At 36.6% G+C, this 15818-nt stretch overlaps 3 protein-coding genes across 6 annotated transcripts in view; 1 reads left to right on the top strand and 2 right to left on the bottom strand.

Moving 5' to 3' along the window:
* On the top strand, positions 1773–6047 carry LOC105169176 (tubby-like F-box protein 8). Of its 4 annotated transcripts, none has more exons than XM_011089513.2 (6): positions 1773–1947; positions 2531–2581; positions 3271–3699; positions 3889–3976; positions 4452–4584; positions 5035–6047. In XM_011089513.2, exons 3-6 carry the CDS (start codon positions 3352–3354, stop codon positions 5741–5743), a joined length of 1278 nt encoding a protein of 425 aa, XP_011087815.1. In that variant the 5' UTR covers positions 1773–1947; positions 2531–2581; positions 3271–3351; the 3' UTR covers positions 5744–6047. The 4 variants fall into 4 exon arrangements, with proteins under 4 accessions (XP_011087815.1, XP_011087818.1, XP_011087817.1 ...); XM_011089515.2 differs by having other exon boundaries at positions 1784–1923; XM_011089514.2 differs by lacking the exon at positions 1773–1947 and adding an exon at positions 2061–2145.
* On the bottom strand, positions 7891–11276 carry LOC105169175 (G-box-binding factor 4). Its single transcript, XM_011089512.2, has 4 exons — positions 10237–11276; positions 10028–10099; positions 9178–9207; positions 7891–8323 (listed from the first exon to the last, which is right to left on the bottom strand). The coding sequence occupies exons 1-4, from the start codon at positions 10804–10806 to the stop codon at positions 8243–8245; spliced, it is 753 nt and encodes a 250-aa protein (XP_011087814.1). The 5' UTR covers positions 10807–11276; the 3' UTR covers positions 7891–8242.
* Positions 12470–15818, bottom strand: part of LOC105169174 (probable helicase MAGATAMA 3) — an 8600-nt gene continuing 5251 nt past the window's right edge. The window contains exons 14-20 of the mRNA XM_011089509.2: positions 15482–15535; positions 14477–14535; positions 14303–14387; positions 13568–13936; positions 13281–13403; positions 13102–13188; positions 12470–12937 (exon numbers count right to left, since the gene is read on the bottom strand). Coding sequence (XP_011087811.1) covers positions 12713–12937; positions 13102–13188; positions 13281–13403; positions 13568–13936; positions 14303–14387; positions 14477–14535; positions 15482–15535 — 1002 coding nt within the window. The 3' untranslated portion in view covers positions 12470–12712. The remainder of the gene's footprint in view (positions 12938–13101; positions 13189–13280; positions 13404–13567; positions 13937–14302; positions 14388–14476; positions 14536–15481; positions 15536–15818) is intronic.

The raw sequence follows: 15818 nt of genomic DNA, 5'->3' as shown, positions 1-15818 counted from the left end.
TATGGGAAGTTTCGTTGGGCTACGAATGCTCTAAGCTCTAAGCTATAACCTCGTCAAAGTCAAACAGCAACGTTGCGGAGCAGGTTGTTGAACTCTCAACTTCAAGTGTCTTGATCGGGTGTTTAGAAACACGACGAGAAATAAGATTGTTAGCTTTGTTGGGTGATTTTATAATTTTTTTTTTAATATTTAAATTAGTTTGTTGATATTAAAAGTAAAATAATAAATACGTCTCTAAATAATAAACGACGTATTAATAAATAAGGTCAGAAGATGTATTCAAGTGATCAAATATCCTCATTAGTACAGATCCACATGTATGAACATCAGCCTTGTACATATCCTTATCTTGTAAGTATTTTGCCTTTATGTGTGTGCGTCGAGTGCGGTGGGGAGGTATTTTAGTTCTTCTGATGTATTTTTAATATATTCCCATTAGATGAATAGATTAAAATTTGATGAAAGAATTTAAAACGACTCTATATTGAGAAAATTTAAAATTCATCGACAATTCACAAAAGTATAATGCTAATATATAAACTAGTAAGAATACGATTTATCTATCATTTCCTATATTATTACTGTTATTTTTCTCTCATCAAATACCAAATTGCATCTAAAAAAGCATAAAGCAACAAAATTCAAGTATAAGTTGTTAACGAGTCGACGTCTATCTCTTTCCTTCATATTATTTTTGAACTTAGGCTCATTTGTCAAAATTTGATCATCCCTTTTGAAATAGTATTATTATGATGGTTTGTGAGTATATAAAATGGAAATTTGAGACATAAGAAGAAGGTTGCAAGAGAATCCAAGGAATAAAGTAAGCAATTGGATAGGGTTAATTAGTCCTAAATTCAACTACCCCTATTTGGTTACATATGTGTGATGACAATTTTCATGTACAATATTTGATTGATGCCACCTTTTTATTAGCCTAGTCAACTTTTGCTTGCAGTTGACTTAGGTAAAGTTCTTACAATTTCACTTATTCTTCATTCTTTTTCAATTTTTTTAAAAGAAGGGTGTACCCACCACCTAACAGTTTAATATAATTATAAATATTTAATTATTATTTAAAAATTTATAAATATCTTTTGATTTTAATTTTTCTATAAGAACGGATTGATGCGATTAGATTTTAATTCAATTTTTATGGTGAAATTGTCCAAAATATATTTTTGAATTATGAATTATAATTTTATATACTTTTCAAAATTTTATAAAATATTTTTATGGACTAATATTTTGAAGCTCAATAATAATTCAAACAAGCTTAAACAATAATGTGTTCAGCTCGACTCGAATCATTTACACCCCTAGGGGTAAATATAATTTTTTGTTTATTCTTTTATTAATATTAGCATATTCGGTGAATTTGACTAATGGAGGGACTTATTTGTTAGATGTAAGTAAACTTCATGAGTGTTATATGTAATTTTTTAAATTATAAAAAATTTATATATAATTATAACAAATATGAGAAAAAGAAAGTATAATTATTCCCTATTTATAAATATAACAACTATCAAAATAAAATTTAGAAACTAAAAAATAAAAAAAGAAAAAAGTCAAGTGGTGGTATGTGGGAAGGTTGCTTGCTGTTGCAGGGCTGCCTTGTTTATGGTCACATTCACATAGTGGCCAAATATAATAAATCTGATTGGTCTGCCAGTAACCAAACCATTTCGCAAATAATTAAACAATTGAATTCATTCATATAAACTTTCTTTTTTTGATTTTCTTTACTATAGTTTTTTCCACCATAGAATAATATTTTTATTTTCTTTCTTCATTACAAACCCCTCATCGCCCCACCTTTCTCCCTCCTTCTCTTTCTGTCTGGTTCTTTGTACTAGATTTAACCCATTTTAGAGTCCGGATGAGACACCCTTTCTCTCTCTCTGTGTGCAGCTGTGACCCGTGAGTAAGAGAAGCTGAATATATGTGAGTTTACATATATATATATGTGTGTGTGTGTGTGTGTGTGTGTGTGTGTGTGTTCTTAGGTCTGACCCACCTTTTCTTTTTCTTGATCTGCTTCTTCTCTGTTTGAAAAAAAAAATTCTGAATTTTTGGGACTGAATGTGTACATACACATACATACTTAGATGGGGTTTTGAAGATTCTTTTTGGCCGTCTAAGGTCTAGATCTCTGATCTCATTTCCTTCAACTTGAATTTTTCTTGGTAAAGGTGGATGCTTTTGAGCTTCAAGTCAATGCTTCATTCACATTTGATGAATCTTTTCTACAACTTTCTAGTTGGATTTTTGAGCAATAAAATTTAGAATCTTGTGATTCAGTTCATATTTCTGCTACTGGTTCGATTTTTTCGGGGGGTTTCGTTTTTTACGCAGTTCTTTTATGTATTTCTTTAATCATACTGTTTGAGAAAAAAGGGTTATGGGTTTATGTTCAAGACTTGATGCTGGTGACTGTGGAAGGGATCAATTCTCGAAAAATGTGTGTTTCCTGCATATATCTGAGCTTGACTGTTTGATACTCAAGTAAAAGTTTTGGTTTTTGCAGATCTCTGAAGAAATAATAGAGCTTTTTGCTTTCTTGCAATCCTTCTAGCAGGTTTTGCTACTTCTTGCATGGATGCTATTAAGATTTGTTCTTTTGTATTGCAATTGTGATTCTTTATGGTTTGTTTTACGCTATGCTGTACTTTGCATATACTGCTTAGAAAATACAGGTCCGGGGTATCATTCTAAGCTCCAAATAGTATCTTGGTGTATCTTTAGTTAGCTCAGTTTTCAGGGCGACTATTACACTTAAATGTCATTTCTGCGGTTTGGAGTTCGCAACTAGTCGGGGTGGTTGAGTTTCTATACAGGACAGTAGCCAGATAGAATTCTTTTACGGGGCTGGTTTGCGTAACAGTTAATCTCATCATAGTTCAAGCTTGCAAATTATGCAAATTTTTGGGCTTTCTTGAAAATATATTTGCCTTTGTCTGAATATGTATTTTAAGTGGGAAACTTTAAGGTTTATTGGCTAAAGGTGGATCTTTGTTAGCTGGTTTATTCTTTACTTCTCAGCAAGTTGAAGTATTGAAACTAAACTCACTTCTAGAACCTGGAAGAGCTGTATCTCATAAAAGTATTTGGATTCACTCTACTATAGGTCTATGTGAAACTGCCCTTCTCAACTTTGTTTTTTTCCCCCTTCTCTTTGCCCGTTGAATGGCTTTTCTCCTTTCTCCTTTTTCTTCTTTGCAAGTTACTTATCATTCTGAAAATTGTTCCTCTGTTGGTCTTTTGCAGCTGGAATTCACATTTGCACTGGCTTAGAAATTACTGAGGAAACTTCTCACGTTGATTCCTACTTAGCATTTCAGAGGTTCAATGTCATTTCGAAGTATAGCACGGGATATAAGAGATAGTTTTGGGAGCTTATCACGTCGGAGTTTTGATGTGAGGCTTCCCGGTCATCATCGGGGAAAATCACATGGTTCTTTCCATGATTTGAATGACCAACCTATGGTAATTCAGAACAGCCGTTGGGCTAATCTTCCTCCAGAGCTACTTTTCGATGTAATTAGAAGGTTGGAAGAGAGTGAGAGCACATGGCCTGCTCGAAAACATGTGGTTGCATGCGCTGCTGTTTGCCGATCATGGAGGAGCATGTGCAAGGAAATTGTTAAAAGTCCTGAATTCTCTGGGAAGCTTACTTTTCCGGTCTCATTGAAGCAGGTAACTTCACTTCATCTTCGTGCTTGTGCCTCAAACAAGAATAACAAAAGGATATGTGTTTTTTTGTGACCAGTTCATGGTGCTTAATGCTTTTCAACAGATGTTTTTCCAAGCATTGACATTATCAAGTAGCTCTTGCAACACCTCTATGATCTGTGAATACTAAATTTAGATTTCTTCTTTTTACAGCCAGGGTCTCGTGATGGAACTATTCAATGCTTCATAAAGAGGGACAAATCTAACTTAACATACCATCTTTTTTTGTGTCTCAGCCCTGGTAAGTGTCTTGTAAACCCTTGAAAGTCCAGTTTGCTATTCATGTTCTTAGTTTTGGTATTATTAAGGCACTTTGTCATATAGTATGTTAATGACTTAGTTGGAGTGCCTTAATATGCCTAACACAATGAGTGCGTTTAATTGATGTTATTTGGGTGATATTGTTCATATAAAATTGGTGGATTTTTTTTTCTAATGGATAATAGCTAAAGGAGGTCATCTCATATACGCTCTTGAAACAAGCAAACTATATTGGTTACTTCATGAATTTCTCTTCTTGCTGTTTCCAATGAGCAAGTAGAAACATATATGATTTCAGTCTGAGCAACACATTTAATAGGATTGTGGAGATTCTATCCACTCTATATTTCTTCCCCAATCATGACTTGAATCTGCTCTATTTATGCATTTTAATTTTCCCGAGTATTCCTACTGTTGCAATTGTTCTCATGAGATATGATATCCAATTTTTGTAGCTTTGCTGGTTGAAAATGGGAAGTTCCTTCTCTCTGCAAAAAGAACTCGTAGAACTACTTGTACAGAGTATGTTATCTCAATGGATGCAGACAACATTTCCAGATCGAGTAGCACATATATCGGAAAACTAAGGTAGAATTAGCATTTGCCGTCCTGTCGGTTTTCACTTTTATTCTTCTATGTATTTGCTAATTTGCATACTATGTTTTGAGAGGCTTCTTGATTTTTCCTCATGTCGGATGGACGCATTTTCAATCATTTTAGTATGTACTTTGGAATTGATTACAAAGTTATTGCATAATTTGAAAATGAAATTATACACTTCTCTGTCACATTTAGATAACATACTCTGTACAAGTAGTTCTACGAATATGAACTTTTCTGTTGCTTCTAGATATCATCTACTTGTATGTTATATCGAAGAACTTGTAGAACTATTTGGTTATATTGCACTTCTCTGTCATCCCTGATTGCTGCTGTAGATACATTGTTCTCAACATGGTTACATTGCTTCCCAACTCCCCAGATGAAAAATATAGATGTCCATGTTATTAATAGCGGAAAGCTTACTGGTTTTCGCAGATCAAATTTTCTGGGTACCAAGTTTATTATATACGACACACAGCCTCCACATACTTGTTCACACATCCCACCACCCGGCAGAACAAGCCGTCGGTTCTATTCCAAGAAAGTATCCCCAAAAGTACCGACGGGGAGTTACAACATAGCCCAGATTACATACGAGTTGAATGTGCTCGGGACACGTGGCCCGCGTAGAATGCACTGCATTATGCACTCAATACCAGCCTCATCTGTTGAACCTGGTGGAGTGGTGCCTGGACAACCAGAACTTCTTCCAAGACCGCTTGAGGACTCGTTCCGGAGCATCTCCTTCTCAAAGTCCCTCGATCACTCTACCGAATTCAGCAGCTCCCGATTCTCCGACATCCCTGCTCTGTCGAATGAAGACGACGACTGTAAAACAAGGCCCTTGGTTCTCAAGAACAAGGCCCCTCGTTGGCACGAACAATTACAGTGCTGGTGCCTAAATTTCCGAGGACGCGTTACCGTTGCATCCGTCAAGAACTTTCAGTTGATTGCTGCCACACAACCGGCCCCTGCTGCACCACCGGCTTCTCAGCCAGCGCAGTCTGACCACGACAAAATCATTCTTCAATTCGGTAAGGTTGGCAAAGATATGTTCACAATGGACTACCGGTATCCCCTATCTGCCTTTCAAGCATTTGCCATCTGCTTGAGCAGCTTCGACACCAAATTGGCTTGTGAATAGAGATACAAGATAATATTATCCAGTTAACGGAAGTTCTTGAAAGAAAAAAAAAACAGCTATTCATGCCTGTAGTTCCAACGTTGTATATTCTTCCTTTTCTTGATTAGAAAAGGAGATTGTTGTATTTTTCGTTTCATTTCTTTAGTGCTGCTGTAGAACTCATTCGTAATTCTGGCTCTATACAGAAGAGAAGGGCCACAACCATGGAAAAAACGGACCTTACCGATCGATGTTTTCGGTCTTTCGATCTCTGGTATTGTCATTCTTGTTATAGGGTTTGCAGATATTCCTGTTCTGATATTAACTTCAGTGTCTTCTGTGTAGATTTCTTGACTTTGTCATGATCGAAATGCATCGTTTCGCCATGTTAGATCTTGAATCAACAAATAACAGTTCGAATTTTTTTTTATTACAAATAAGTATTATGATTTATATTCTAGTTTTGTACAAAGTGGTATCATCATTAATTGAGAGGAACAGAACATGCAATGCAATAATACAGGCTGCAGAGTTTACTGAGTGGCCATCAATATAGCGTTGACTGAGGAATTAAAGCCTACTCAAGCTACACATGATTTTTCTCAAGTATAACATGCTTGTCTGCATCACTACCACCTACCTGCTGGACCATTTCACCAGATGTTTGCTCTGATATTATCATAAAATAATGCTCATAACTTTGCTATAAAATTAAAGGACTCAGGTAAAGAATTTTGAAGAAAGAAAAAGGGAAAAAGAACTAATTGATGTGAATGGAATTATTAATAAGATAATATTCTATTGGCTATGAATCCAAGAAAGCTGTGTGCATGTATATAGAGATGTTGGTTGGTGATGGTACAAGTTTATTAAGTTATTAGACGACAACAATGTTCTGTGCCCAGATGAGCCATTAGGCTGTCCGGAACAAGGTTTAATTGAATAAACAAGTACATGATCTAGTGCACTTACATGTACTATGTTCTGCTACCTGTCCAGAGGGTTTCATCATCATGTATATTCTAAAATTATGTGATATTAGTGAAGGGTTTATTACAGTGACTTCTGTAGGGTTAGTACTGTGTTCCTTGTCCTATAGGGATTACCAAGATATCTCTTCCATGGTTACGACAATTATGTCAAATCATTCTGTTCACAGTTAACATAATGTTAGAATTGATGGGATGTTAATGTTCAATTTCAGTAACTGTTTTGGACTAATTATTCTATATTGAATTTCGGAAGAGACTAAATAAGTCTTTTTTAATGCGGAAATTTAGAGGTGATTGTTTTTATAATTTCAAAAGAGAAAATTATATGATAAAGAACTACACATAACCAGTTTATACGTAATTAATCCTATTACTACAGATATCAAATCCAGCAATGAGTAGTTGGATTAACACGTGATGGTGTTATTATATGTAATTCAACACTACAAATACACAACTACGAAAATTTGATGCTATCTACGTGAATTTGTAAAAAATTCATTAAATCAACACATAATGATGTTATCATATGTGACCCAACAATTGATAGGCCTCACAGGTAAACACACAGACAAGCAGCATCGTCAAGCCCAATACGGAAAATTTGGTGCTGCCCATTTGAACTTGTACCTACATAAATTGTGAATCATTCTATTAACACATGATGATATTATTATATATGTGTCCAATAGCTGAGCTCTTTCGAATACAAACACATATTGACGGTATCACCATGCCGGAAAGAACACAGCTATAGAAACTATTTAAAATGGCATTGAATCAATTCTACATTTAGAGATCATATATGGTATGTGCTCTAGAAATACTAAGACTGACAAGGAAACCTGGTATAGTGTCAGTTCAAGGAAGTAATATACTGTCTAAAGGGTACCTGCAATTTTTCCTTTGCTTTCAGACTGCCGCATCACTTCAAATAGTAAGGTTGTACCCTCTCATAGGAACCAAGATGGTGAGAACAACTTTGTTCTTCTAATAATTAGCAGCTTTAGAGGCAGCCTTTCTGCTGGTCCTCTTCTCCCTTTTACCTATTTCTCATTCCTTTCTTCAGTTGGATTTACTCAACCAAGATTGAAAATTATATGGACCAACGGTGAAAAGATCGACTATTTGCTCCGGTGCAAAATACTAATTGGAATTCAGAAGATTGTCGCCAGGTAAAAGTTCAAAGGTTAGGAAAAGTTTCATCAATATGTCATCGTCTAAGATCAAGATAACCTGCAAACTGATCTTCGATCTCACATGAGAATTTTACAAAGATTGCATTATGGTATAATTATCAACTACTCATAAACTATATGCATGATGTTCTGTTTGCGTTACACGTCCCAACTGCAACATCAGCTTTCTCTTTACAGCTAAACATATAAACTACTTTTTGTAGTTAACTATAAGGTGTATGTTGGATTGGTCCATGTTAGAACGTACTCCAACGATGTTACTAAAAAGCCCCATGGCTGGCCCAGAACTATTTTCCTCCACCTTTATCAACAGGTATAGCTAAGTTCACCTACCATTCCATGGAATGTATTTTCCGCAAAGCTCTCGGAGGTCTTCGCTTCTCTACTACAGGAATTAGGTTTTCCATGAGCTGCAAACAAATAAAAATGAAAATTAAATGCCTCAGCGAAGCCACAATTGAACTTCTGAATACATGGTAATTGCAGTGATACAAAAAGGATTTTCAGGCTACAGATTTACATGTCAAGACCAGATATCACATCCAAGTAGCCATATAAGTGAGCCAGAGATCTCAACACCACAGGTTTCACAGTTGACCAAACTATCTTTCAATAAACCTTGGAGCTGTACCTATCTCTCCACAGGGGAGATGACCTCTATTATAGGTGTGTTACCGTAAAAGAGGATGTCCATGTACCACAATTTACCCTACGCAAGCTGATTACCTATGCTCTGCTCATGATGTTTGACGTGACAGGAAAAGGCATATTAAAAAGCCCAAGTATACGTATCGAAAACGTGGAGATGCCAAACATCATATGCCTAATTAGAAATATAAAGCAAGAAAAGAACTTGTTATTACAACCTGAAACACAAGCTGAACACATCTCCCAGAACTCTACATATTCTTTCAGTAAAATAATGAAATTAGTCACATAAATCTGATTGGTCCAAATTTACAAGTGCATTATCATATAGTCATGGCCAACCAAACCAGCATCCAGGTTACTTATAAAGCAGTTAAAAGAAACAGAAAATCTGGCATTGGTTCATGTGCAAAATGAAATAAGATGGACTTGAGAAAACCCAGATTCGGCCAAGGTTCTTTTGCCAACAAAGCATTTTCGGGTATATGTTTCTTATCCATGTTATCATTATGGTCCAAATTAAAGCATGGACCAATTATACCGATCTAGTTCACTAAAGTTGCTTACTGTATGAAGAAGGATAAATCATTTGCAATTAACTTCAGCAAAATGATACCTGCTTATATCTCTTCTTGTTCAATTCAGCCTGCAGATGAAGAGTTTATTTAGAACCTCCACGAATATGATAAAAAGTTCAAGACAGATATATGATCTTAAAATAATAAATATACTGCATGAGAATGAATACAAGAATCCCTAACACATAATCCCTCTAGATACCTGGAGTGCAGTCGGTTTCTATGAATGACAAGAAAGGACTTATAGATTGAAAAGTGAAAACAGTTGGAAAGATTAAAAGACAACAGCAAAAGTTAAATGTAATTTTTGTCCTGCCTTTCAATATTATGGAGCAATTCCAAATGTACAATGAGCAGAGATTCAGAGGTTTATCTGAGTGTTTCGATCAAAGAACAGACTAGTGGAAGGGTGTTAAAGTGACAGGATTAAAAATCTAACAGATTAACATCATACTAATGTTCTATCTTCATCGGTAGGAATGCCAGAATTAGCCAATCCATCGTGTAACAATTTTATGTACAGGAAAACCAAGAAATTTAACAAATAAAAATACACAGATTTTCATTGTAATACGCCCGTTCAAATTTCCCGCTAGCAACAACTAAATACTCAATCTGCTCGGTATAAATGGCCAAAGTTGATCTTACAATAACAGAATTCAACAAACTCCTCAATCATCAACTTGCCACCCCCCTATTTATATTTGCATGAGTATGAAGCATAAATCTTTTTTACAAGAATACGGTTTAGTTATCAACTTACCATAAAAACGGCATACTTTATAGCAAGATTTTTTTGAAAATTATGCAACAATTGTCTTCGAGAGATTTCAAGGGCCAAATAAAGAGCTCAATTTTCCAAATTTAAATTAAAAAGAAAAACGATACCTCTTCTTCCAAAAGCCTAGCATTCTCCTCCTCTAAATGCGTCACCAGCGACTCCAATTCCAGAGTATAAGCCTGGCAGGGACACGAAAAACCAGAAAAGCATAAAGAAAAAAAGAAGATGATGAAATACAATACTGTTCAAGCTTATTACCGTAAACAATAAGAATTGATGCGACACATTGGAGGAGAAAGAAAGAAGAAGAATAAACCTGCTTTCGTTCCCTGGACCTAGCAGCCGACTCTCTGTTTTTAATCATTCTTCTCTGCTTTTGCTGTGTGGCCTTGTCGAGCGGCACCTCCTCTACAGCGACCTTCCTCTTCCCTCTGCCACAGCCGCCGGCGCCACCACCTACCGCCAGCACGCCATTTGGAAAATCCACCCCGAACCTGCCACTCGCCACCCCATTCTGCACGCACGCCACCGGAACCCCAGTAGCAGCAGCAGCAGCACTCAACATCGCGGTCTCCACTCCAAAAACACCGGTGGGAGGAAGGCAAACATCCTCCTCAGTCACGGCCCCCGCCTTAGCCAGGAAATCCTCGAGAGTCATGGCGGGCTCCCCAGGCCCTGCTCCATCGCGCAGCATGAAGGCGTTGTGGAGGGCGAATGAGTCGGGATGAGAGTAAATGTTGGTGAGCATATCATCAATGTTCATGGAAGCGCCGAAACCCCGGGTCTGGTCAGGGTGGAGAATATTCAATGGGGTAGGGAAGGAGGGATGAGGTGGATGATCGGGATTGGGGGGTGACCTAGAAGCCATCACCTTGGACGACGCCATCCGTCAACAAAATTACGTGCCCGCCAATTTTGTCGTCTGGGGTTTTTGGCTCAAGCACTATCTGACAGCTTGACTGAGTTTGCAGCGAAAGTGTATGTAGAAGAATGTAGAAGAGATGAATCGACGGACGACGAGTGACAATATATACATATATATATATATATATGTAGAGCGAGAGAGAGAGAGAGAGAGAGTGAAAAAGCGAAGAGAGGTCTCTGGGTCCAGAACAGGACAAACGGGAGGAATCATATCAGGCGGCTTGCTTGGTTTCTTGGTTTCTTGCAAGAGCGGATGAATGATACAAGAGCTTGTGTCTGTGTGCAGCACTCCCACACCATATTTTCGTATTTTGTTTATACATTAATAATAAGTTATGAAATTGTATTTTATTGTAATTGATGTTTTACATTTAGTTGAGATATGAAAAGAGAAGAGTGAAGTGCATAAAGAATAGAAATATAGTTAAAGAAAAGAATAAAATAGAAGAATGGAGAAGGTGTAGGGGAAAGGGGAAAGCATGGGATGGAGATTGGAGATTGGAGATTGGAGATTGGAGATTGGAGGGGTTTTGTTTTGTGATAAGAAGAGTTGACTAAGAGTGATTAAAGATATTGTTAGATAGAGATATGGGTCCGTATTTAATGCCAACACCCACAAACTTGAGGACCAAATTACAAATAGCTGCTACGCATTTGGGAATTCAACAACTTCTATCCCCTCCAAATACACTACACCTTGCCTTCTCCAACTCTCCCCTCCAAATACACTACACCTTGCCTTCTCCAACTGTTTCAAGTGAAGAAATCAGCAGCTATTTATAGGAGTTGGAGTCGAAATGGATTTTAACATGTAATTTACATGAATATAGAGCTAAACCCAAACCGCCCCTATGTAAAACATTAAAATAAGCCATTAACATCTTCAAAAATACCTTTTCACATTGTTGTGTTTATAATTAATTTGGTATCTTGGTATGTTTATTATTTATTTTATCCTCATTTACTAACAATAACCGTTTTGAATATTGAGCTAGCACTAAGCACTCATGTTTTTCCCTTTTCTTTGTGCAATTTTTCATTTGTTGTCGTCTGCAAACTTTAGGGCAGAAAAAGCAAGTTTTCATCAAGAATGGAATCTGGTATGGTAAAAACAAGTACGGGATCTGGGAAAAGGAGAATTTCTTCACCTGCAACTTCCTTTGCAGTTGTGCCCTTTATCATGTTAGATGCCAAGAAAGTACACATACAATGTTTCCAAATTATTAAACAATCAAGAAAACTCAAGTTTGTGGTTTAAGTTGTTTTAAACAAAGTGATGGAGACAAATGGTAATGCAAAAGGAAATCAAATCCTTTCCATAACCCACAACAAGAGATCAAAGCCATATAATTTAAATTATTTTATTATTATTAGATTAACCCTCCGTATTAAATTGTATCCATAATTTAATAGTAGGTAAGGGAATAGAATATTTACACCCCATAGCATTTATTGCTAGCATAGTAAAAATATCTCCAAATTTCATTGTAAAAAGGGGTTTGAAAAGCAAAGGAATTGAAGAGAAAAAAAAAAAACTAATTTCTAACTTGTGCAAAAGTTCGACATGTTTAGATCTCAAGCTTCATTTTTTCCCATCACAAAGAAATCAGAAATCAAATTCAATATATGGTAGAATCTCTTAAACTGAGATAAATTGGGAAAATACCATTAACCACCATTACCTTGACAACTTCTTTACAAATAAGCAACAGAAAAATACATACTATCAATGTTCTTCTATATATACTTGAATGCAAAAAGAGAAGCCATTTTTTCAGATGACAATAAACTACAATCATGAAGAACTTCAAATCATTGGAAATAATTTGCACGAAAGCCGAATCGCAGCCGAAAGAATTTGTTAGGTCTTAGTCCTCACCACCAAAGTCCCCTTCGTAAGCCTCTCCTTCTCCGGCATCTCCCCAGTCATTATCTTCTGGTTGTCCTTGTTCAGCACTGCCAGCATTAGCATCAATAGGCACGTCAACATCCATTTCCTCCGGAGGGCCCTCGGGTTTCTCCGCCATGGATTCCTTCACTTCCATTGACTTAAGGTTGGCCTCGCTGAAAAAGTCATTGTATGGCTTGGAAACCTGAGATTTGAGCTTAGTTAATGTCTGGGGTTATTGTAAAGGGACGTTTAGAATATAGCAGGACTTCATTGGAGTGATGGTACCTCTCTGCAAAATTTTCAAATTGGAGAAAAACAAATACCAGAGCAGCAAATGTCTAGGGACACAAAAGCTTTTATATTTACCTTAAATAATACATTTCTCTGCTCTGCGCTTTCAACCAGGTTCTTCCAGTGATCATCTCTTTTCAGTGTTGATGCAGAACCCACAACCTAGAACCATAAAGAAAAACTCCTTGAGTAAAGAAGATGATTCAGCGAGTCCCAGCCAAATTTTTTTGGAATTTAGTTAGACTAAGCCATACCAAAACAGAAGCCCTTGCTCGAGTAATACCAACATTCATTCGTCTAAAATCAGCGACAAACCCAATGCCTTTATCTTTGCTTGCCCGAACACATGAAAAGATGGCAACATCCTTTTCTCGTCCCTAAAGAGATTTTTACTTAACACTTGAGTCAATTACGAAAAATTATGATGACAGGAAAGAAGCTTCATGTCTCCACCATACAAATTCTGCAGCCAAATGCAAATACACCAAGCAACAGTAAACCTGTAAAGCTATGCAAATGAGTTGACAATTAGAAAAAGTACCTGAAAGCCATCAACAGTGTTGATATCCACAACTTTATCAGACTCCACGCCGAAAGTGCTACGGAACTTTTCTCTGAAGAGCTTGACTTGATGTCTGTATGGTGATATAATTGCAAGTCGGGAACTCACCTTAAGCTCTGGATATCTACTTACCAATTTACTATACATTGCAAGGACAAATTCAACCTCATCAATATTTACCCAAGAACCACTTCCCGATGGTTGGGACTCCTTTCCATCATGTATATCAAAGAAGCAAAATGGCCCAAAGCAGCGGAATTTATGCCATGAGCGCTTGGTTTGCTCTTCCACATCAGGTCCATCTTCCAGTGCTTCATTATAAAATTCCCTAGAAGGGAAGCTTCGGATCTGCATGAACAAAATTCAACTATAACTGAGCATGTACTAGTATATTTTTCCTCAGACTGACAAATCCTTGCAAATGAGTCACAGGAATAAGGGCACCACACCCTTCCAATCTAAAGAACTTCGAGTTGAAAATCGTGTCCAGTATTGTGCACTAGAGCCAAGTGGTTGTTCAAAAATTTTGGATAAGTTGGACTAAAATGAATGTATAAGGTTCAGATTGTAATTTTGTGGTTTTGTGTTTCTGAATTCAGCACACAAAATTTTCTGAAACTGCAACATGCAGTTTCTATACTTTTCTTAGAGTCCTCTATAACATGTATATTAGCACACAAGAAAAGAGACAAGAGAATGAAAGAAAGATAGGACCTCAGGGTTCATGCGATATTGGGTTTTCAGCATTTGTACTGGATAGCCCGCCATCTGGAGTCTCTTAAACAAGCTCATTCCATATCTACAGAATTTCCAGAATGAAAATAACCAGTAAAATCAGAAATCATAATGTTTGAAGATAAAGGTTGTCGGAGTAGGTGCTGCTCTTACCCAAATTTTGTTGCAACAGGAGAAATTACTGTGGCAGGCAACTGAACTGGATCCCCCACCTAGAACATAACGATAAATCAACAATTTACATGATGATGACCATCCAAGAGACACCATAGTCCATACATCCACACCATAAATGTAAAATATCCATCCTTATGCATACACACCATAGTCCACACACCCAAAAGTTCTATTAAATTATTATAAATCAGCCAATCAGCATTTTTTTTTTAATATGGATGTCATAGTCATAAAGTATGGCAATATGACGAGAAATTGAAACAAGTATTATCATGATCATAGGTGGTCAGCATCTGGACTTTTATAAGCTAATGGGAGGTAAGTCAGAACTTGAGTGACCAAAGAGCAGCAAAAAACTCATAAAAGCTTTGAATATATATATTTTTGCGGGCACATTGCATATTTTAAAGGAAAAGTACTTGTGTAACATGATAACACGCTTGAATAAGAGCGACCACACAGCATTCCTCTTGAAAGAAAACCTAAATTCCCAATGGTATCAGCCCTTGTTGCAACATGTGCATGTTGGCTTGAAATGCAACATGCATAATTATGAAGATCGTTATATTCAAAACCGAGATAGCAATATGTTTGTCCAAGCAATCATCCCACTTCTCAAGAAAACAAAATGCCGCTTCTGTTGACTGGTCATAAAAAATAGTCTTTGGCATGGTATTTTATGGAGTTTGCTTAGTATTGTTAAATCCAAGATATGAGAGTTGGCTGCACTATGATTAACTATCATTCAAGTACCTAAAATCAAATCTCGTCAATTAAAATTAAAGTTCGACCTTTTCAAGAAGTAATCGAAAGGGAAATTAGCAGTAACATATTCTTTCTTCCTGTGAATTAAATAAAGCATGGCATCAAGGAATTGAGGCTCAGAATTGGGATTAGAAATACTTCAAATCAGAATCATCAGATGAAAATAGATTTGTCATTATTTCCACAGTAGTGACTTCAAGCTAAAAAGCACCATACCAAGAATACTTGTTTACATCCATTGGCCAGCGGAACAAGGGTTGCTGGCTCCACCTGTTCCATTCAAAATCCAAAGACTAGTTATGACAATCTAAATATTAATGTAAAGCACAGGAATCAAGAAAATTAGAAGGTCAAGCAGTTAGAAACTGTTCTTACTAGCCTCACAACTTCAGCTCATTAGGAACGGTTCTTATTCTATAAGAAAATAACATAGTAAATAAAGAAGAAATAGAATAACACCAAACTCCATTGCTCAGACTCTCCGAGTGACTGACTTAATGAAAGCTCGGCTCATTTCCACTCTCGAAATTAACAAAAGCCAATAAGAAGCGGC

This window comes from Sesamum indicum, linkage group LG8 (genome assembly GCF_000512975.1).
Source record: "Sesamum indicum cultivar Zhongzhi No. 13 linkage group LG8, S_indicum_v1.0, whole genome shotgun sequence".
Lineage (NCBI taxonomy): Eukaryota > Viridiplantae > Streptophyta > Magnoliopsida > Lamiales > Pedaliaceae > Sesamum > Sesamum indicum.
The sequence above is the reverse complement of the archived record's forward strand: the minus strand, read 5'-3'. Positions and strand labels throughout refer to the sequence as shown.